This window comes from Diaporthe amygdali (assembly GCF_026229845.1).
Source record: "Diaporthe amygdali strain CAA958 chromosome Unknown NODE_3_length_2959817_cov_65_330692, whole genome shotgun sequence".
Classification (NCBI taxonomy): Eukaryota; Fungi; Ascomycota; class Sordariomycetes; order Diaporthales; family Diaporthaceae; genus Diaporthe; species Diaporthe amygdali.
The window spans coordinates 1,732,249-1,752,598 of record NW_026517023.1 but is presented as its reverse complement, the minus strand read 5'-3'; the positions used below and the strand labels follow the sequence as shown (position 1 = coordinate 1,752,598).

Below are 20,350 nucleotides of genomic sequence, written 5' to 3'. Positions count from 1 at the left end.
CACAGTCCACATGTAGACAGGTCACAGAAGCAGCACCTCCATCACTTTCTCCAGTCATTCTCTGACCAATCCAGTCACACGGAAGGATGCCCGGAGACGGGCCGCCTGCATTCCTGCCGTTTGGCGTTCATGGCGGTGGGTGGTGGGCGGTGGACGGCGGGCGCGGAGGAGACATGGTCATCCTTTGCTATCCGGCCCGTCAGACTGTCTGACCGTCTGTCACGGTTAAAAATTGGCTGGTTCACCGAAGGGGAAAAAAGTGGACTGCACAGAATTCGATCGTTGATTCAGAATTCCCATGGCGACTGACTGGCCCGGCCTTGTCGCTACACCCACCAGAGAGGGACTCGTGCGTCCCACCCGAGCACGATCACCACTCCTGGTGAACCCAAGGGGAGCCATGTGAAAGGTGACTCCGCATGCGGCCAGATGCGCCTGGGCACGGACAGCTTACACATTAGCCATCGCCCTTTGCTGGTGGAAGCTGGTAGAAGGGTGGAAGAATCGAGGGCCTCGACAAGGCGCACAATCTGACAAGCAGCTCACTGCAAGACGAAGGTTGTGCCACGAGGTCGCCCCGCCTGAGTGGCCACCCGATGCAACTGACCCAATGGCCCTCCACTGGAAGAGCAGAGCAGCATGCATCTTGAAAGGGCAGGGTGCTCCATTGATAACCTCATGCCAATTCAGGTCCGCTGGCCCTCGACCCGGTCACCTTTTTTTCTTTATCGCCGGCCCGGCTACGACTCCGAATGGACGTGGTCGAACATGCAGCTGCCACGGCATTCTGGCCACACCAGAGAGGCCCATGGTCAATTCCACTCGGTACTGGAATGATGGCGTTGATATCATCACTTGAAACGATCCCTCAGTATATCTTCAGACATGAAGGCGCTGCGCACCTGCGACCGCCCACTCTGTTCAGCCCTGACTTCGACACTGTTGGCTCTTCTTCCTCCTACCAGATTATGCACCAACACATGGATGAGCTCAGATGGAACAGGAGTGCTGATGATGAAAACAGTGAACCAAGCGAGTGCTCCTATTTTTACTTGTGCTGTCACTTCCGTGCACTGACTGCATCCTCCTCGCTCAAGTGCTTGCAGGGAGATCTGCACGCATTCAATAGCCTCCCGGTCGTCAGCTCATACGTTCGTCGTTACAACATTCGATCCAGGTCGCGCGCTGCTGTGGAGGCGTGGCAGGGCGGCATTCGAGAAACCGGCCTGAATGGCTGAGAAAATGGCAAATCTCACCTCAATGGGTGGATGAATTCCTCAATGGTTCCCTCAAAGTCTCATCCACACCCAAAAATGGGGGCCCCTCTCTCACCTCTCACCCACTTTCTCGCGAAGCGCCCGGGATTGGCTGATGGCGGGCCAATCCCATGCCACAGCACCCACCCGCCCGGCGGCTACGCATCTGTGCCCGCCCCTCCCATTGGGTGAGCTCTGCCAATCCCACCCGACATGTGCGATTTCTGGTCCTGGGTCACATCTGCAGGTGCAGGTGCGTCGCTCCCCACGGCGGTATTGGCTGGCTGGCCATGTTGGTGAGAGGATGAGCGCCTCTGGCATGCCTGTCGTAGCATTGCGAGTCGCCAGGGTCAATCTGCTGGATGGATGGGTGGGCGCTTTTTATAGAGACCTCACTTCCCCTCTCTCCTTTTCCCAGTTGTGAGTCCGAATAAGTGAACGGTTTCCCCAGTGGACGAGTGCCTGTTGTGTCCAACCTCGTCCCTTATTGTCGACGAGAACCGCATCTCCTTGGAAGAGGGGAATTCGAGCTTCATCCCGATAATTCCGATGTGAAGTGTCTTGGTGCGACCGCTGCCAGCCAGCCAGCCAGCCAGCCAGCCAGCACAGATTATCACAGCGCCGGGGTCTAACAAGAGTAATATTCCACCGATTCGGAAGAGAAGGAAGCTAGGGATTCAGACGCACGAAAAGGACAACACCGCCGAAATATATCATCTCCGAGAGAGATTTATTCCGCAGACACAGTCATAATGCCGGGACGACTCGCAAGATGGAATCCGGAGCAGAATTGGAGCTATAAGCCCATCAAGCGGGCATGGCGGAAGCGCGCCCCCATGTTCTGGATAATGCCCCTCGAGCTGGCCGGCACCGTCTCCCTGCTGGTTCTCTTCGGCATCGCACAGCCAGACCTGTTCCGCACCCAGCTCTGGCGTATTGGCTACGTTTGGGGCTTCAACTCGAATCCGGCCATCCTCCTCTACGCCAAGGCGAACCATGAACCCGCTCCTAAGCTGCCCTTAGTATGGGCCGAGACGTAAGCACATTGCCGTTCAACAACGTACAGCGCAGTTGATGACTGACATGATTCCCTTCAAACAGCCTCACAAACTTCAATGTCGCCATCTCCGTGCTCTCCCTCTTCGTCCTCGTCGCCAAGCTGATCGGCTTCATCATGCGCGTCTGGACCCCCATCGTCGGCGTCTTCTTCAGCCTTGCCATGTCCGCCTTGTACACGGTCAGTGTCTACGGCCAGATGGGGCCTGACTATATCGACCCGAAGCGCCCGAGCCCCATCGCGTGGTACATCCGCTACGGGTGCTGGCCCGCCGAGGGCTTCCAGAACGACGCGGTCCGGAGCTGCCATCTGGCCAAGGGCACCTTTGCGGTCACCGTGATTCAACTGTAGGTCGACGCCCATATTATGCTCTTGAAGGCCCGATGCTGCTACAACGATGCTGACTAGTTTCTGCCTTTGCAACAGATGCGTCTACCTCTTCTGCCTCGGCCTCGCGGTCTACAGCATGATCCCCACCAAGGAGGAGAAGGAGGAGATGAAGCTGCAGAAGAACATGAAGGGCTCCGACGACGAGTCCGAGAGAAGCACCCCCGTCGACAAGGTCGTCTTCGAGATGCAGCCGGCGCCAAAGGCGCAGGACTACCAGAACTACCCGACCTATCCAACCTATCAGAACTACCAACAAAGCCAATCGCCCTTCACGCCGAGGACTCAGGCCTTCAACGCGCTGGACAGGAAACTGCCTCTGCGGGGGTACCAGTAGCGAGCCCATCGACTGAGCGTCGGCCCACGCCATTCCTGTCCTATGTACGAGTTTTCGATTGGATGATGGGGACTAGATGGAGGTAGTTTCTGCTACCATCCACAGGGATGGATGGTCCGGAGGAGACGAGTCGATCTACTATATATATTTACTACTACGGCGTGAATTTAATTTCTCTCTTTTCAGGAGGGTTCATCAGGATACCAGGTGGCGTTTTGGGGCGCAATATTTTGCAGCCGACATTTTTACTCACATATGACGATCTACAAAATACAAATTGTCAACACACAACTTGTGCGAGTATGCCGTATCACAGCGCAGTACTGAAATCTATTTTAGTCGTTTCGTTCATCCCGGTAGGAGGTTATCCCACGGCAGATTAATCTACAGGAGGTTATCCCGGGAGACCTTGTCCCACAAGAGACTACTCCACAGGTCACTGCTCGATCTGGATCTTGTCTGGGAAACAAAGCACGAGTGTCTCTCGGATGTCAATTGCACGTTGTTCAACATTATCGTACGCCAGTGGTATATGTACAGTAAGGGCGGCCCATTAGGCTGCCTACACATTCGAGGTTTGACAATTCCTTTGGGATTGCCAATCTCCAGATACTTGCCTCCCTTATGCCTGCAGAGGCTTGCCCATGCCACCGAAAGTCACCATTTTTGTAATCTGTGAAGAAACGGAAGTCAGCAATTACACACTCCCAGGACACAGCTTTTAAGCACGGATCAAACTTACCAGATATTCTTCAGTGCCATACTTGGAGCCCTCCCTGCCGAAGCCAGACTCCTTCACACCTCCAAACGGTGCCGCCGGGTCCGAGATCAACCCGGTGTTGACACCGACCATGCCGACTTCAAGTGCCTCAGCCACCCTGTACACCCGCTGCAGGTCCTTGGAGAAGAAGTACCCAGCCAAGCCCACAGGAGTCGAGTTGGCAATCCTGACGACCTCCTCCTCGGTCTCGAAGCGGAACAGGCCCGCGACGGGGCCAAACGTCTCCTCGGACGCAATGGCCATGTCCGAGGTCAGGCCGGTAAGGATGGTGGGCTGGTAGAAGTTGCCGCCGAGGTCGGGCAGCTTGGCACCGCCGACGAGGACCTTGGCGCCCTTGCCGGTGGCGTCGCGCACGTGCGAGTCGACCTTGTCGACGGCGCGGCCGTGGATGAGCGGGCCGTGGGTGTTGGCGGACTCGAAGCCGTTGCCGACGCTGAACTCGCGGACCTTGGCGGCGAAGGCGGCGGCGAAGGCGTCGTGGATGCCGGCCTGGACGAAGATGCGGTTGGCGCAGACGCACGTCTGGCCCGAGGAGCGGAACTTGGACGCGACGGCCCCCGCGACCGCGGTGTCCAGGTCGGCGTCGTCGAAGACGATGAAGGGCGCGTTGCCGCCCAGCTCGAACGACAGCTTCTTGAGCGTGCCCGACGCCTGCTTCATCAGCAGCTTGCCCACGCCCGTCGACCCCGTGAACGACACCTTGCGCACCGTCGGGTTGGTCGTCAGCTCCGCGCCCACCTCGGGCGTGTTCGCCAGCGTCGTGATGACGTTGAAGACGCCCTTGGGCACCCCCGCGCGGTGTGCCAGCTCCGCCAGCGCCAGGGACGTGAAGGGCGTCTCGCCAGGCGCCTTGGTCACGGTCGTGCAGCCGACCGCCAGGGCCGGGCCGGCCTTTCTCGTGATCATGGCGGCGGGGAAGTTCCACGGCGTGATCAGGCCGCACACGCCGACGGGCTCCTTGATGGTGATGACCCTGTTGCCCGGCACGGTGGCCGGGATCGTCTCGCCGTATATCCTAGGGGCCTCCTCGCTAAACCACTCGAAGAAGTTGGCCGCGTACGCAACCTCGCCCTTGGCGTCGGCGAGCGGCTTGCCGTTCTCCCATGTGATCAGGGCCGCAAGGTCGTCGGCGTTCTCGTTGAGCAGCTCGTACCACCTCCTCAGCAGCTTCGAGCGTTGGCGGCCGGTCTGGGTGCGGAAAGAGGCGAAGGCAGTCTGGGCGGCCTCGACGGCCTTGGCTGTGTCTTTGGCGTCGAACTCGGGGCAGGTGCCGATCAGCTCGCCGGTGGCTGGGTCATGGACTTCGAAGGTCTTGCCGGAAGCGGCCTTGACCCATTCGCCGTTGACGTAGCAGACGTCGGTCTTGAAGAGGGAGGGATCTTTGAGCTGGAGGATGTGTGCTCCTCGTCAGCAACCGTGTATATTCTGGAGATCTTGACCACAGCTTGGGGCAGGGCTCACCTTGGGTGCCATTGTTGAAGCTGGGCGGAATGAGGACAGCGATAATGTGGGCAAAGTGCTCCTCTGGAAACGGGCGATCCTAGGGGCAAGGCGTGAGGCGGAGGATGTCCAGGTCTTGGACAAAAGGGACATGGTTGGTGATCTAAGGGCTACCGTGAGGCTTGAAGGTGAGGGCCAAGGGCAGACTGGTTATAAGGGAGGGCGGGCGATTTACTATGAGAACCCGATGCGCGACCGGGCCGGTGTTGTCATGTATTAATCGAAAAATGACACCCGAATAATGTACTGCGCAGTCTAGCGTGTCCTCCGAAACCCGGCTACGGTGGAGTCTGGGATGGTGTGATTGGGAGTCGGTTACTCTACACCTTTGACAGACTCTGTACAATTCAGATAATGGACGGGATTGGATTGGTTGTTGTAGAGGAATTCAACGGAGAAGACGGCGGCTGTTCTAGTTCTGTTTCTCGGGTTGCCGTCTGGGGGTTTGGCGATCCCTACAATGACGTCTCCATGAATCTGCCGTCGCGGGGTAGTCTACCGTTTTGCAGCGTGACTTTGGATCTCTTCTGGACTTGGCTTTGACTTCGTGTCCTGTTGCATAGATGTCAATCTCCGGGAAGAAGTCTGAACCTTTACCTTCGCAACTGTCTTATCTTGTCTCACTTTCTTTCTTTTTATCTATCTTTTGCTCAGCCCGACCTGGACATGACCTGGACCTGGACCTGGACCTTGGAGCTTTGGCCATCAATCGGAGCTGGTGAGCCCCACTACTCAAGCTCTGCGGGGCCAATTCGCGTGTACCTTCCTAGAAGAGATCATCTGTGTTTGTCTTTACTCTTTCACGCATCTCTTGTCGACTCTTGAACTCCATCATCGTCGCCAACATCATCGTATGGGAAGGGAATCGTCGAAATGACGGAGAGACATGTTCACCACGGCAACATCCGCTCTGCCGCCAGTGCAACCATTCTCTAGCAGCCATGAGGCAGCACAAATCAGCGTGGCGCTTCAATGAACCTCGTGTCTACCTCGGGTTCCAAGGTGCTCATGAGGCTTGACCTGGCCTCACGACCATATATTGGTAAAAGTTGTCCACGCATCTATGCTCAGAGGTGTTATCTGCCATGAAAACAGCTCTCATGCGAGATCTGTTCACGTGAAGACGGGAAGCCAGCCGATTGCCTGCATGACTTTGCCGACCCTCCTGCCTGGCCTGTCTGGCAGACCGCCCGGTATGTACGACTCCCACGCCCCATGGGCAACGGCGACGCCACACTAGACAAGCAGCCGCAGGCGGGACATGGCATAGGCGACGTTATCTTCATCCTCGCCAAGGCTAGAATATTGGCTCACGTGCGCCCTTGCTTAAGCCCTCGTTACGCAAGAACTGGCGAGACTGTCTGTACCCTACTCCAACACATGCGCGTGCAACCGCTTCAAGGTTGAGATGAACACCTGCTCCCCTCACGTACTATGTCTGCGGGGAACCTCGTCCTGCCCTGTCAATAGTAACTATCCGGGATACTGGCTTCCGTGGAGATCTGCACTTGTTCTTCATTGGCAGCATCCGAGAGAGCAACCGAGAGATCACGGGCGCCTTTCAAGCTCCACCCCTGGCTTGCGATGCCCTCAGCGACCCTTGGGGCTACCCCGACCAGCCAGCCACGGCACAGTGACGTGACTTTGTGACAGGCATGTGTCTTCTCGCCAGTCACGGCCCCAATAACACCACGTCTAGCACTTCGATATTCATTCGTCCGAGAATCCGACTTCACATCTCAATCCCACCTTATATATGTGCGGCCGGTCCCTCACTCATGTAGACCCGACTGTCATATTTTCTCCATGTTCCTCTGCTTTGAGCATTGTTGATTCCCTGAACCGCGATTCTAACAGCGCCTGCTGCGAAAGCGGTGAACGTGATGAGGCCTCAGACCTTACTTCCCTCGATCGCTGCGGCGGGAGCCGTGGGAGCTGTTAAATATAGCCTTCAAAATGCTCATGTAGATGCCAACCAACCTTTCAGCGAGGCGTTCGTGAGCTATTCTATCGAGTTCTCGTCTTTTCCCGATTTCGCTGGTGAGCATTATTCACCTGAGATGTGATGTTTCCGACCATCTACAGAACCGAGTGGATTGACCGCACACAGGAAACGACTCAAACCCAAACACGTTCTCTGACAACCTGCTGAACAATCTTGGCCAGCTTCAAGGCACAAAGCCATACGTCCGGGTTGGGGGAAATACCCAGGATATCTACCTTTACAATGCGTCCCTGGCTTACGGTCTCAATGGAACCTTCGACTACTCTCGGTCGGCTGACTACCCTACTATCATATATATCGGACCATCTTACTTCGAGTCATACAACCAGTGGCCCGGTGTCAAGTTCTCCCATGGCTTTAACTTGGGCCAGGGCGCTAACAATTCAGCTGGTTGGCAGACCCTCGTCGACACCGTACCTCTGGTATGCAAGGCGCTGGGGCCGGAGAAGCTTGACGTCTGGGAGTATGGCAACGAGCCAGATTTGTTCTCCACCGGAAAGCAGAACCTGATCCGACCACCGGATTGGAATGAGACAACATATGTGAGCCAGTGGCTCAACGGAACCCGTGAAATCCGGGCTCGCCTTCAGGATGCCTGCCCGGAGCTGTTGGAGAACGACCTGTACGGCTACATGGCTGCTTCAATTGCTGGGTTCAACAACACGCTCAAGGTTCCGATCGTTTGGGAGGACGGTATCAACCAAGACGGCAGTATTAAACTGTTTTCCACCCACAAGTGAGTTCCCCAGCAACTTGTCGTATAAAGCTGATCCTAAGAAAACTTGGAAAAATAGTTACATCAGTGGTGCTGATGTACCTGGCGTCACCCTTCAGGGGACGCTTTTGAACCACTCGGTGACAGTCGCCTCTGTTGACCCTCACATCACCGAGTACAACAAGGCCACAAATAACAGTGGTTCACCGCCACTTATCTTTGGCGAGACGAATTCCCTCTACCATCAGGGCAAGCCAGGTTTATCGAATGCATTCGGTGCTGCGCTGTGGGGCATCGATTTCAACTTGTACAGTGCTTCGGTCGGCTTCAAGAGGATTCACATGCACCAAGGTACCAACTATCGCTACGGCTTCTGGCAGCCAATACAGACTGCCAACGCCAGCATCGGCACCAAAGCTCCATACTACGGCAGCATTGCTGTGGCTGCCTTCCTTGGAAACACCATCGAGACCCCGGTGAGCGTTGCCAATATACCGCTCTCCACGGACACCGAAGCTAGTTATGCCGCATACTCCGCAGACGGCGGCGAATTGCTGCGGGCGATCATCATCAACATGAACGGCTACAACACAACAGTCGACGGCTCTGGTCTCGGTATCAGCCCCAACATCACCACTCGCATTTCACGTACCTACACCTTTGACGTCTCCGGCGGCAACTTGAGCACCGGGGACAGGGTCGCGGTCCAGAGGCTATACGCGAACGGCAGCGACGCGATCACGGGTATCACGTGGGACGGGTGGAGCTACAACTACGAATTGGACAGCGGGAGGCCGGTCAGGCTGAGCAATGTAACGATTGGCGAGTACGTGGTGGTGGACGCGAATGGGACGGTCGAGGTCAGTGTGCCGGATTCGAGCGCTGCGCTGTTGAGCCTCACCGGCAACGGCACGGTGCCCGGATCCACTGTACCGGCCCCACCGGTTGCCAACACCGCCCGTGGTGCTCGTGGGTCTCTGCTGCGGAATTCGTGGTGAGTGCAAGAGGTGCGAGGTGCTTGCTTGGCTAGCCTAGCGCATCTAACGCTCATCATAAAGCCTAGATGAATGAGAAGCGATGACTACTAAGCAACATTGTTCATCTGAGATGTGCATTGACAAGCAGAACGTTACCACACAGGCGATTCGTCCAGTCGCCGTTCTGGCCTCCAGGAACTGCCTGCACAGATGTCTGGCTATTATAGGAATCGAATTCGCGGCTGACGTAGTATAAGAGCACGAGAACGAAGGACAAAGGATATCTGCTGATTTCCAGAGGGAATTATCTCAGAGTAGGCAGTCCCAAAACAGTTAACCCACTGCAGGCTATCCCACAGCAGGTCATCCCATAACAGGTCATGCCATGACAGATTATCCCAAGGAGATTATTCCACAGGATTTTATCCCGTAAAAGATTATTCCGGGGAGGTTATCCCACAGGAGGTTATCCCACAGATATTATCCCAGAGTAAGTTACCTCCGTGAAGGTGGGGAGGTTATCCCACTACAGGTAACCCACTGGGGTTTATCCCACTAGAGGTTAGCACACTGGAAGAATATACTATTGGCAAGACTAGCAAAGAGGATTGCAGTTGGATACCTGGGCTCGATAGAATGCCAGGGCGGCTTGAGGCGAAGCTCGTGAATAAGACTTGACTTACTCGCCTCGGCATACTGTCATCGCGACTCGTACGGGCCCATAATTGAAAGCTTGGGGGCCCTGTGAACTCACTTAGGCTTCCGGGGAGGACTCGCGGGAAAGGGTAGTATCCGTAAAACAAACTTCTATATATGCATATAAGGATCTGTTGTGGGTGATTCAATTGGTTTTCATGTCCGAGGAGCGACTCGGTTAACTGCCTCCACTGGTCTGTCTGTCTACGCGCATCGGGTTGGACCAGTCTTCTTTCAAAAGCAGGGCTGTAGGACACTCAACCCAGTTGCATGTAATCAAACAATTCTGACAATTTACTAGTCTCTTCTGGTTTCTTGTGAAAAGATCTAGAGTGCGCAACAATCGCTCACCTTGTAAAGAGACGGATTTTCTTCACATTTAGGCAGCCACTATGAGTCGCTCATTTGCGCAGATGCGCAGCCCGGGCCCGATCCGGCGCCAGTCGCGAGTTTTGTCGGCGCCGCGGCCGCATAAAACCCCCTGGCTCATCTTCACACCCCAAGCCCGTTCACCAGACCAGCACAGCCAATTCCACACGGACACGCCCCGTCATCCCATCAGAGCACGCGCTGTGAGAAACACGCCCACTTCTTCGCTCCTCAGCCCCGCACATCGCCAGCACAGCAGCACCATGGGAAGCGTATTCACGCCCCCCAAAGACGCCGCGGGGTTTCAGATCCGCAAGGCCGCCGCGGCAGACAACGAGGCGCTCGCCGCCCTCGGCGCCGAGGTCTTCCGGGCCACGTTCGCGCACTCGTGCACAGAGGAGCAGCTGCAGGCGTTCCTGGACGAGGCGTACACGCCAGAGGCGATCGCAAAGGACATCGCGGACAGCTCCAAGGACGTGCTTGTCGCCACGGAGGAGGCCGGCCAGGACGATGGCTCATCATCATCAGCGGGCGGGAAGCTCCTCGGCTTCGCCTACCTGACCCGCGGCAGCCACGAGCCCTGCGTGGCGCACCTCGAGCGGCCCGTCGAGCTCCAGCGGCTGTACATCGGGCTGAGCTCGCACGGCAAGGGCCTGGGCAAGGCGCTGTCGCTGGCCGCGGACGAGCTGGCGCGCCAGCAGGGCTTCAAGCATATCTGGCTCGGCGTGTGGGAGGAGAACCACAAGGCGCAGGCTTTCTACCGCAAGATGGGGTACGAGCACATTGGAGAGCATGTGTTTGATGTCGGAGGGGACCTGCAGACTGATGAGATTTGGTGGAAGAAGCTCTGAGGGTGCCATCCCTGCGGGTTGGTGGTGGTCGTCGGTGATGGCTCGGTTAAAGGCATGGCTTCTGGGGAGAGCGGGTGTTGATGCACCAGGGACGACATGCTTTGGCTGTCATTTGTCTTTGGGATGGATTTAGATCTTGCAGGCGTTATGGGAAAGAGAATATGTACAGCACTCACGGCGGTCTGGGATTCTTTTGGCTTTGGAACGGCCTAGACGATAAAATTCCTCGTACATAAAATAGATGCTACCTCGAGAATGCACCGCCCTACGCTTCTGTATGATGGTATCAGAAGACCCAGCTCTGTACTTTCGCCACTAATAGCTGACATGGGGACAAGCGGGACGTGGTGTTCCGATGCCCTCAGCCCCGTTCGCGTCGACGCTCACAGTTCCATCTGACTGCGGTAGAAAATGGTAGCACTGCTGAGGCAGGAACGAAGCCACAGAATGGGGCTCCACACAGAGCGATATGGAAGGGTTTCCTTTGGAGGATCCGTCGCTCGTAGTCTGGGAGATGCGAATGATTGCGCTATCACTTCATGGGCAGGCACTCCTTACTGACACACACAAATTCACGCCTCGAAGATGCGGCTTGAAAGTATTCAAGAGGGCCACGGAACGTGTTGTCAACATTCTACCTACTGAAGCTCAGAACCCCGTCTCACGATGAGATGTGAAGCAGAATACGTCAGCCAATGGTCATCACAGGTGCGCATTCTGTGGGCCTGGGTAGTACTCCGGCAGCTTCGTCGCAATCCACTTGACCAGCGCCGCGCTCAGCTCCCGAGGCTTCTCAAGCGTAGCCCAATGGCCACACTCAAGGCTGACCTGGGTCAGATCACTGCAGTACTCCTTCATAGGCTCCCCCAGCCGCGACAGCGCCGTATCGCAGACGGCATCGTACTTAGTCTCGACGAACAAGACGGGGTACTCAAGACGTCCGCCGTTCGGGGCGGTCTTCATGTACTCGGAGTTGATACCGTGGTTGAGGTAGTAGGCGTTGGGGCCTTCGAACCCGTTGCGCTCAAACTCGGCCACCATGCGGTCGAAGGCGGGCTTGTCGTCCTTGAGGAGACATGTCTCGAAAGGCGTGTCCGGGGCCGCGGGCAAGGGGCCGAACCAGCCACCTTGCTTCCGAAGGTTTGCCATGAAGGCGGGCTGCCCAAACTTTTCAGGGCCTGAGCCTCGGTAGAACAGCTTGATCGTGTTGGTGACGTTGCCCTCCAGTTGCTTCGAGCTGAGCTCGGGCTGCTCGACATGGAAGGCCTGGTAGTCCCCTGGCGATACCGAATCAGCATTTTCAGTCCTTCCAATCGAGAAACTTGAATCAGAAGCAGCCGTCTAAATCGATCTCCCGAACTCTCCAAGCCGCCCCTAGCAGTGCGACGAATTTGCACAGGTAGGGGCTGAAAAGCACACCACATTTGGGCACTTACATTGAGCGAGCGGGTACTTGTCTTCCGGGTAGATATCGCGGTTTGAGAGCGACACCAACAGATCCAGGCCGCCCTCCAGGACACGGTACGGCACAGAGACGCAGCTTACGCCGACGCACTTGTCCGGGTGCTGCGCCGCGAACGCCCAGACCAGCCCCGCACCCCAGTCATGACCGACCCAGACTGCCTTCTTGCGTTCCAGGTGCGCGAGCAGGGCGAGCATGTCCGAGACGTGCTTCTCTAGGCGGTACTCGGTAGGGTCGCCCTTGGGCACGCTGGAGCGGCCATAGCCCCGCGTGTCGGGGGCGACGGCGTAGAACCCGAGCGAGGCGAATGCAAGCACTTGGTGCTTCCAGTGCTCGCCGTTGGAGGGCCAGCCGTGAACGAAGATGACCAGGGGCCCGTCTGATGGCCCAGCGGACTGCGCATATGGAGTTAGCCACCAGGACACCGAAGATAAAGTTACATAGGAGCTGTTTTTTTTTTTTGGGGGGGGGGGGGGAGGCACGGCTACTCCAGAAAGCAGGTGTGTTGCCTCCGAACAGTCTTATGAGCTGCACGTCGAAAGGGAAACCTGGATTCGAGAGAGTACCAGTGAGGCAGCCTCGGACAGTAATGGAACCCTGCTCTCAGGAAGGGGAGTCCTACGGAAGCTAGCTACTTACCCAATAGAAGGTCTGCTTGTCGCCGCTGTGGCTAAAGGTGTTTTCGGTGAGAGTCTCTGTCGCCATGATGAAAATGTGTGATGGGTCAATGATCACATCTTCCTCGTAAGCAAGAGCATCGAAAGGGGTTTATATAGACGAGGGAGCTCCCAAGAGGATTAGGTTATGGTGGAGAACGCAGCGGACAGCCGGGGCCACAATTTGAGCGTATTCCGTTCGACCCCTCAGCTGCAACTGCACGGGATGCTGAGGCGGTCCGCAGCTTACACGGGGGTTTATGCCACTGTGCCTTTTGGTGTAACAGGCTTGGATTAATAATGTGTTCTTCATTGATCAATATCTGATGTTTCTGGGGAGAATAACCGCCGTAGACACTCGGAGGGCGTGCACACCCGTGAAGTACCGGTATGCGCTCGCGGCACTCGAAGCCGCAGGGCAACGGTCGCAACAGAACAACGTCACCCCAATATTGAATCACCGCCTTGATAACAGGTCCACTTCTAGAGGATACTTGTTTATATTTCATCGAGCATCTCGCTCGGCAATCTATAGGATACTTCTTACGAAAGTAACAATAACCTTCCCAGGACTTCCGAATGCAACCTCTAAAGGATCGCCCGGGCATTCATCTACCGTTGCTGTGTTCATCCGTGGCGCGCTCCTCGGAAATAATTGTTAGACGGAAGGATGTGCTTGGTATTTGGATCCAATCCATTTCGATATACTTTGCGCCGTGTCCAACCAAACTCGTCTGCTCTGGTTCATGTACCATCGAGTGGGACCATGCCGAGGCACATCTGTTGTCGCATCCCAGACCCACTTGCTTGCACACGTCGTGTCTCCTTTCTTGACTGAAAAGGCTCGCGGGAAACTCGACGACGGGACTAGGAATGATGCATCCTGAACATCCGTTTTTTATGCACTAAGGGCTGCAAAGCCACTCCCCCACCGCGTGTTTGTCGAGCGTAGACGAGCCGCCGTTGATTCGCTGCTCAAGCCTGTATCATCCATGATGAACGCCGCGTGTTTTTGGATGCCGATCAATTTCGATGATAGGCCCGAATCGTATGAGCAGTCGCAAACCCATATCCTTTGGATGCGGGGCGTTCGGACCCAAAAGCGTGGAGGGCTGTCAAGCTCAACTCCTGGATAAGGCAGCTGTGCCCTCGCTTCCGTACGGTGTCCATAGCTGTCAAATGTTCTGGGCATCTGAAGATCATCGCGCAGAACGATGGATAGTGTTCCAGTCTCTTGCCACCAGTCCGGATCAAGCCGACAACTGGATCTCAGCCAGTGCTTTCTGCCTATCAGCTTCAGCCTGAGAATCTGCTACCTTCCACTTTGTCTCCGACTCTGACGACTTGCTCAGAATCTCTTTCGCCTTCTTCGCCTCCTCGGTCTTCTTCTTCGAAGCTTGGACAGCGTTGTATGACTTGAGCTTCCGCTCCCGCTCCTGGTCGGCCTTCTCACATGCCTCAACGGTGCACAGCGGCCCGGTCGCTGCGCTGGTTGCACAGCAAGTCCCGGGCGCGCAAATGCTCGAGACTCTCCATTCCTTCCAGTCCTCGCTGTAGGATTCGACTATGCTTGGCGCTTTGCATCGGAACTGGAAAACAGCCAAGAACCAAGTTGGATATGACAGGGCTGTGTTGAAGAAGAAGCTGAAAATGAGCGAAAGGTATATCGCTCTCGGAAGCATGGCTGCTATTTAGGATGCTGTTCTGACTTAAGAGCTGAGTAGCATGCTTTGTCTGCTGAATTCGAATAAGACTCGCCAATTACTGCCAGTCCGTGCTTCCCCGGATCGTCAAATTGTCATGGTTTCTGCCAAGTGAAATTCGTCCTCGGTGCAGGTATCTATCGGTGGGGCTCGATCAGAGAATAAGACGTCCCGCAAAAATTGCGTCGATCGTGGGTTTAAACAGGTACAGGAACAAGGCACTTTGAAGAACGAAAAACGAACATGATTTGGAAAGGGGCAGTGGACTGGGATGGTTTTAAGGGACCGATTCAGACGCAATTAAGGCTTAGACGACGTCGTAAGTCTTTCCGTGAACCATGCTAATTAAGGCAGGAAAACCCACAATTCTTGAGGACCAGGGATTCGTCTCATCGGACAATCCAAACAAAGCATACGTCACCCTCACACTCGGGCCCAATGGGGGCGGCAACATCCGACTCTACCTATTTGTGTCAGACAGTTGCATTACCTATAGCAAAATTTAACATCAATCGTCATATAGCTCGGGATCAACATCTCCTCACCCACATACCTTATTTCCTGACAAGTTCCAACAACAGGGCCGTGGCCTGGTTCTCACGGCTAATCGGCAAAACCAACAAAAGAGATCTAACACGATGTTGCATGCATGGATTACTCGGGTAAGGCTATGCCTCGTAATTCGCCAGGGGATCCTTGTACCAGCAGGGCCAGTCCTTCAGTCGCGAAATATACAATGCATTTTATTCTCGCAACGTGAACATGAGACAGTAATGAATTATTCTCTTGTGTGAATGATTGTGGTGAGACTAGTACAACCTTTGGTATTGAGACCTTCCTTCTATATCCGGTCGGCCAATGCGACGCTCATTCTCGGAGGCTCGTGATCTTGATAATGCCGTCTGTCACAAATCAACACAGCCTCCCGTGTGAAGAAAGGGTTTCGGAAATGGTACAAGACACTAGACTGCAGTCTATATGGGTAATTTTTCTCATGACAAATCTGTGGTCGACTGCAGTGTTTGATAAGGGCTCTTTGACAGGTAGCCATGTCCGGTTTGTTAGATTGTTTTACTAGAGGTTATCTCACTACAGCTTATCCCACCAGAGGTTGTCCTACAGCGGGTCATCCTACGGCAGATTATCCGAACAGAGAATCAAGCGAAGTAAATCAGCATCTCTTGCCAGTAAGAACATAAGTACCCTGATATGATTCTTTTCCATCCTCCTTCCTTTTACAGCACAGCATATTCTTAAAACTATTCATCAAGATTCCTAATCCAAACTACTGATCACTCGAGTCAAGACTCAGACAACCATCGTGGCCCCCTACTCTCACCAGACTGTCATCATCGTGGAAGCCTGCTCTGCACGCGACACACTGATCTTTCTGTCCTTGATTCTACCCATTCAGTGCCATCAGCCTCGTCAATGAGACTGGAAATACGCAGGCCTGTCATGGCTACCAGCATCACATACCTCATGGACGTCGGACCCGCCGAGTCTCGCAAAGGCTTCAGTTACTATTAATAGTACCCGCAACACCACAGGTGGACTGTCATCAAGTGTATAGGACTATAGGTAGTTCTTTAGTCTATCTATAATGAGACATTGGTTTAGTCACACAGAGGAGAACGTGTGTTGTAGATAGTCTGGCTGGAATATATAATCAAAGATTTTGAGCCTACTTTTTTTATTTATTTATAAATTAATTTTTTTTTTAAAATCTTAATTTTGAAATAAAAGTAATATCAAATTAATTTAAAACAGTCCTACATATTTGCAGTTTAAAGGCTCGATTTAACTATGAAAGTTTGTTGATTCTGTTAAGGTTCATCTATCCGAAAAGAAAAGCAGAGCAGCACAGATGCATACATAACGAGGAGCTGATAAGATAAGCTTATCGATAAGAGCACTAGCTCACAGAGCCCTGTTGGCGTTGAGCCCCACAGCCTTTTTAACAACAACAGGAGATAAAATTAGATAAAAGTAAAGAGAACAAAAGAATTAAATTAAATTTAAAAAAAGAGATTTACTTCGTGAAACCCCACGCGGGGCTCGAACCCGCAGCCTTTAGATGTACTTCTTTTTAGAACTATGCTGGGTTAGCTGAGGATGTAGAGAAATTAAGAATTTTTGATAACGTACGTCTAACGCGCTACCATTGCGCCAGTGGGGCTTAAGCTTGTCAAATCAAGCAAAATTTGATACTCTTAAACCAGTCACAGCTTGGTGTAAATTGCTCTTCATTTGAGCAATGTTTTATTGTATAAATAATTCTTTTAGAAAAGATAATACAGAATAATTTTCATTAGAGTATTTTTATTTAACAACTAATTTATATAAGTGTTATATATAACATTTTATTAATACTTAATAATTAAAAGAAAATGCTTTGTAAAAAAAATCTTTTAAATAAGGAAATTTTGCAGGATAAACTTGAATGAACACATCTTCCACCTTGGACAATATTCTTGTACCCAATGTCTCGGCGCCTCCGAAAGTGAACTCCATGGGACCAGGTTATCCGTCACTTGAATTATGTCTACCTTCCAAGGTCACTACTCAGCTTGTTTGAACTGCCGTCTGAGCAACACTAGAGTCACTGGGTGTCAACGAAGTTGTCAGCAGTCAAGATGAACTGCCTTCTTCAGCCACGAACCCCTTTCTCATTGTTTTGCTTAACAAAAAAACACTTAGTGTCCATTAAATGCTTCCGATTGAACTACCATACCTTCATCTAAGCTTAGTCAAGCTAATCGCACGGCTCAAAATCGAGGCTTACATTAATAATGAATGTCTTGTATATTCAAGATGCTAAGCTGGAATAAATAAAAACAACATGTTCGGTCTTTGCGAAGAAACTTCGCTGGCTTCCAGCGAATTCTGCGATATCATTTTCGTTACCAAGGGTGCCTTTGTGATCAAATCAAGCGTACCGTGCAATGATGCAGTGTTCGACCTGTGACTATTGGAAGTCCTGATTTTTCGTCAAACTCCAGAGGTCCGTCGACGTTTTCAAATTGTTCAACGTGGCATCGTTCAAACAAATCGAGACTGCCACCTTCCCCAACACGGCGCAATTTCATTCGAGTCCATCGCCACACTAATCCTGGGTTGTACGCGGACAAGTACCATAGCAAAAGCCAAAAAGTACCGTTCTCTCTGCTCACCTCGGGATCTTCAAGTGAAGTAAAAGACCAGCCAGAAATTTGTAACCACATTGGTAAAGTTCCTGCTCTGCTCCTCGCCATTATGTCCCTCTTACCAGCCTCCCAATCTACAGCAGTGTCCTTAAACTGCACGCTAATAGTATCGACCAGAAATTTGAAATAGTACTTGGGATGCGGCTCTGTAGGACCCTGATAAACACACTTCTTCCAGCCCGCCCAGGTCCAGCTAGGGAACGCATGACGTCTCGTAGAACCCGGCTGGTCACTCCCCGTCCACGCCAACGCCAGGGTCAAGGAGTCCGTTTCCCTGTCAAGGCGACACCCGACAGGTAGAAGCCTTGGGACCGGAAGGCCACAGAAGGCAATGTCAGGATACAGTGAAAGAACCCCAGCCATAGCATTAAGAGCGTCTCCGTCGTACGTCAGCTCGCGTTGGCTGAATTCCCCAATCCGCATCGCCGCTTGACGGAAGAACTCGCCCTCATCTTCACGGTCTGGGACGAAGGACCGGAAAGCATGAAAGAGGTCCTTGTATGACGATGACCAGTGAGCATCTGAGGGCTCCACGTTAAACGCCGTGCAGTATTCGTCAAATAGTGCCTCTCGGCACTCGAAGAAGACCCGACTTTGTGTAAATATGAGGCGACGTGTAGATAGAAGACCCTCTTGATACGTCCATCCACGAGAGGCCCACTTCGTTGTGGGGAGCTCATGGATAGGCGGATAGAAAGCCAAGAGGCAGTGTTGACCAACGCGAATGCTATCCTGTTTGGATCGCCGGGTGGAGATCCCTGGGAGCCCATAATCTGCGTCCATTCCGGCGGCAGCAGTGATGGTCAGGGAAGAGTGCAGGTAGATCTCCCCCATGGCCTGAATTTGCTGTTGCCGAGCCACCATATCAGTTTGGGGGATGCAATAGCGGTCAACCCATAGAAAGCGGTGTCCCAAACTTTTCGTGACAACAACAGCATCCTGCACCACTTGCGGCAGTCTGCTGGGAAGCTCGCAATCCCGGTCTTCTTCATTCGTGTGGGTGGAGCCCCAGACGTAACTGAGCGCGACATATCTATCATTCTCCCACATGATGGGGACCACCGTCATGCTGTCCACGTCAATGGCTCTCAGCCCCAGATCTCGGTATTTGGAAGCGGTAGATGCGGAATGCACGGGCTTGCATAATTCGTGATTCTTCTCACAGAACTGCAGCTGTGTACACACGGCTCCCAGGTCGACTGCGTCCCTGTCGATGTGACGCCCGAAGAATCCCGGACCTTTGTGGCTTGGGATAACGATGATCTTGCGTGGATACTGTCTCGAGTAGGATTTATAATCACCGTAGCAGACCTGAAACAGGTGGAAATCTTCGAGTCCCCTCATGGCATTCATTTCGAACATGGTATTGCTGATAACTCTGTTGTTGTTGACATCCTGAGTCGCCTCGCCTCTAGAAGGCTCAATCGTCAAGCAGGACTCCATAAAGTGACATAACGGGCAATTTGATGGGCTTTTTTGAAGTAAAGAATCTTTTTGTAGTCCAGCTTCACACCGGAAGAAATTTTCATCTTCGTGAGTGTACGAGTCTGTCGTATTGGCCATGGTGTCGAACTCAATCGTCCGGCACTGTGGGCAAAGCCTATCCAGAGGCACGACTGGGCACACGCACTCGCCTTCAGGCAGCGGCTTGGGATGATCTTGTTCGGCAGTGTCATCTCGCATCTTCTGCGTTGTGTCGTGCTGAACAAGACAAGAACGAGGCAGGTCATCCGCGGCAGGATGGGTGATTGTGCCGCTGGAAAGGTCGGCCATTTAGCCCTAAACAACTTCAAAATGGTAAATTGCGGCCAATCGAGTCTGATCAGTGGAGCAGAACGAGAGGAATGAAGCAGGCCTTTCGCAACAGTTTCACAGCATCAGAGGATATGAATATTTCCGGTTTTGAAGCAGGCGAGGGGAACGATGGATTGTACCGGCAAGAATTTTTTAATCCCAGTCACAGGTAGTTCCTTTATTGGTCAGTTGGTCATATCAGCATCTGTAGTGTCCCGCACGGAGCTAATCGAAAGAAAGCAGCAAGAAGCAATTACCCAAGGGCTTTTGGCCCCAAGCAGAAATATAAAATGAACTCATCATTATGCAAATATCAACATTTAAATTTCCATGAAGATTATTTTCAATGATTAGCAAAACATTTGTTGAACCTATGTCATGAGATTCCTTAGTGAACTCGGTGAAGGTTTGAGCATCGCCTCAAGGTAGCTCTTGATATGGCAGAATTAAATACAGCTATATTCTAGCTGGAACAAACCATTATGTGATGTCCAGAGCCTAAATTGATGGGACTGCCGGAGGAGGTAGTCGTCAAAATATCCAAGCGGAACGGTAGGGAGTATCAGGAACCAAATGGATACACACGAGACCATTTGGA

General features: G+C 53.2%; 7 protein-coding genes across 7 annotated transcripts; 3 read left to right on the top strand and 4 right to left on the bottom strand.

Annotated features, from left to right (window-relative positions):
* Window positions 1-2,008: 2,008 nt before the first annotated feature.
* On the top strand, window positions 2,009-3,037 carry J7T55_002932 (uncharacterized protein; the record flags this gene model as incomplete). Its single annotated transcript, XM_053138057.1, has 3 exons — window positions 2,009-2,292; window positions 2,358-2,660; window positions 2,740-3,037. The coding sequence occupies 3 exons, from the start codon at window positions 2,009-2,011 to the stop codon at window positions 3,035-3,037; spliced, it is 885 nt and encodes a 294-aa protein (XP_052998800.1).
* A 622-nt stretch (window positions 3,038-3,659) lies between these two features.
* On the bottom strand, window positions 3,660-5,411 carry J7T55_002931 (succinate semialdehyde dehydrogenase; the record flags this gene model as incomplete). The annotated part of the gene is made up of 3 exons (XM_053138056.1): window positions 3,660-3,710; window positions 3,780-5,204; window positions 5,280-5,411. 3 exons carry the CDS (start codon window positions 5,409-5,411, stop codon window positions 3,660-3,662), a joined length of 1,608 nt encoding a protein of 535 aa, XP_052998799.1.
* A 1,122-nt stretch (window positions 5,412-6,533) lies between these two features.
* Window positions 6,534-9,036, top strand: J7T55_002930 (glycoside hydrolase family 79 protein; the record flags this gene model as incomplete). The annotated part of the gene is made up of 5 exons (XM_053138055.1): window positions 6,534-6,632; window positions 7,018-7,076; window positions 7,306-7,358; window positions 7,429-8,059; window positions 8,118-9,036. The coding sequence occupies 5 exons, from the start codon at window positions 6,534-6,536 to the stop codon at window positions 9,034-9,036; spliced, it is 1,761 nt and encodes a 586-aa protein (XP_052998798.1).
* Window positions 9,037-10,103: 1,067 nt separating this feature from the next.
* Window positions 10,104-10,931, top strand: J7T55_002929 (protease synthase and sporulation negative regulatory protein PAI 1; the record flags this gene model as incomplete). Its single annotated transcript, XM_053138054.1, has 1 exon — window positions 10,104-10,931. The coding sequence occupies one exon, from the start codon at window positions 10,104-10,106 to the stop codon at window positions 10,929-10,931; it is 828 nt and encodes a 275-aa protein (XP_052998797.1).
* Window positions 10,932-11,633: 702 nt separating this feature from the next.
* Window positions 11,634-13,098, bottom strand: J7T55_002928 (epoxide hydrolase 2; the record flags this gene model as incomplete). Its single annotated transcript, XM_053138053.1, has 3 exons — window positions 11,634-12,208; window positions 12,368-12,788; window positions 13,033-13,098. The coding sequence occupies 3 exons, from the start codon at window positions 13,096-13,098 to the stop codon at window positions 11,634-11,636; spliced, it is 1,062 nt and encodes a 353-aa protein (XP_052998796.1).
* Window positions 13,099-14,299: 1,201 nt separating this feature from the next.
* J7T55_002927 (uncharacterized protein) lies at window positions 14,300-14,731 on the bottom strand (the record flags this gene model as incomplete). The annotated part of the gene is made up of 1 exon (XM_053138052.1): window positions 14,300-14,731. One exon carries the CDS (start codon window positions 14,729-14,731, stop codon window positions 14,300-14,302), a length of 432 nt encoding a protein of 143 aa, XP_052998795.1.
* A 2,586-nt stretch (window positions 14,732-17,317) lies between these two features.
* J7T55_002926 (HET-domain-containing protein) lies at window positions 17,318-19,731 on the bottom strand (the record flags this gene model as incomplete). The annotated part of the gene is made up of 4 exons (XM_053138051.1): window positions 17,318-17,357; window positions 17,692-17,720; window positions 17,926-19,369; window positions 19,472-19,731. 4 exons carry the CDS (start codon window positions 19,729-19,731, stop codon window positions 17,318-17,320), a joined length of 1,773 nt encoding a protein of 590 aa, XP_052998794.1.
* Between the last annotated feature and the right edge of the window lie 619 nt (window positions 19,732-20,350).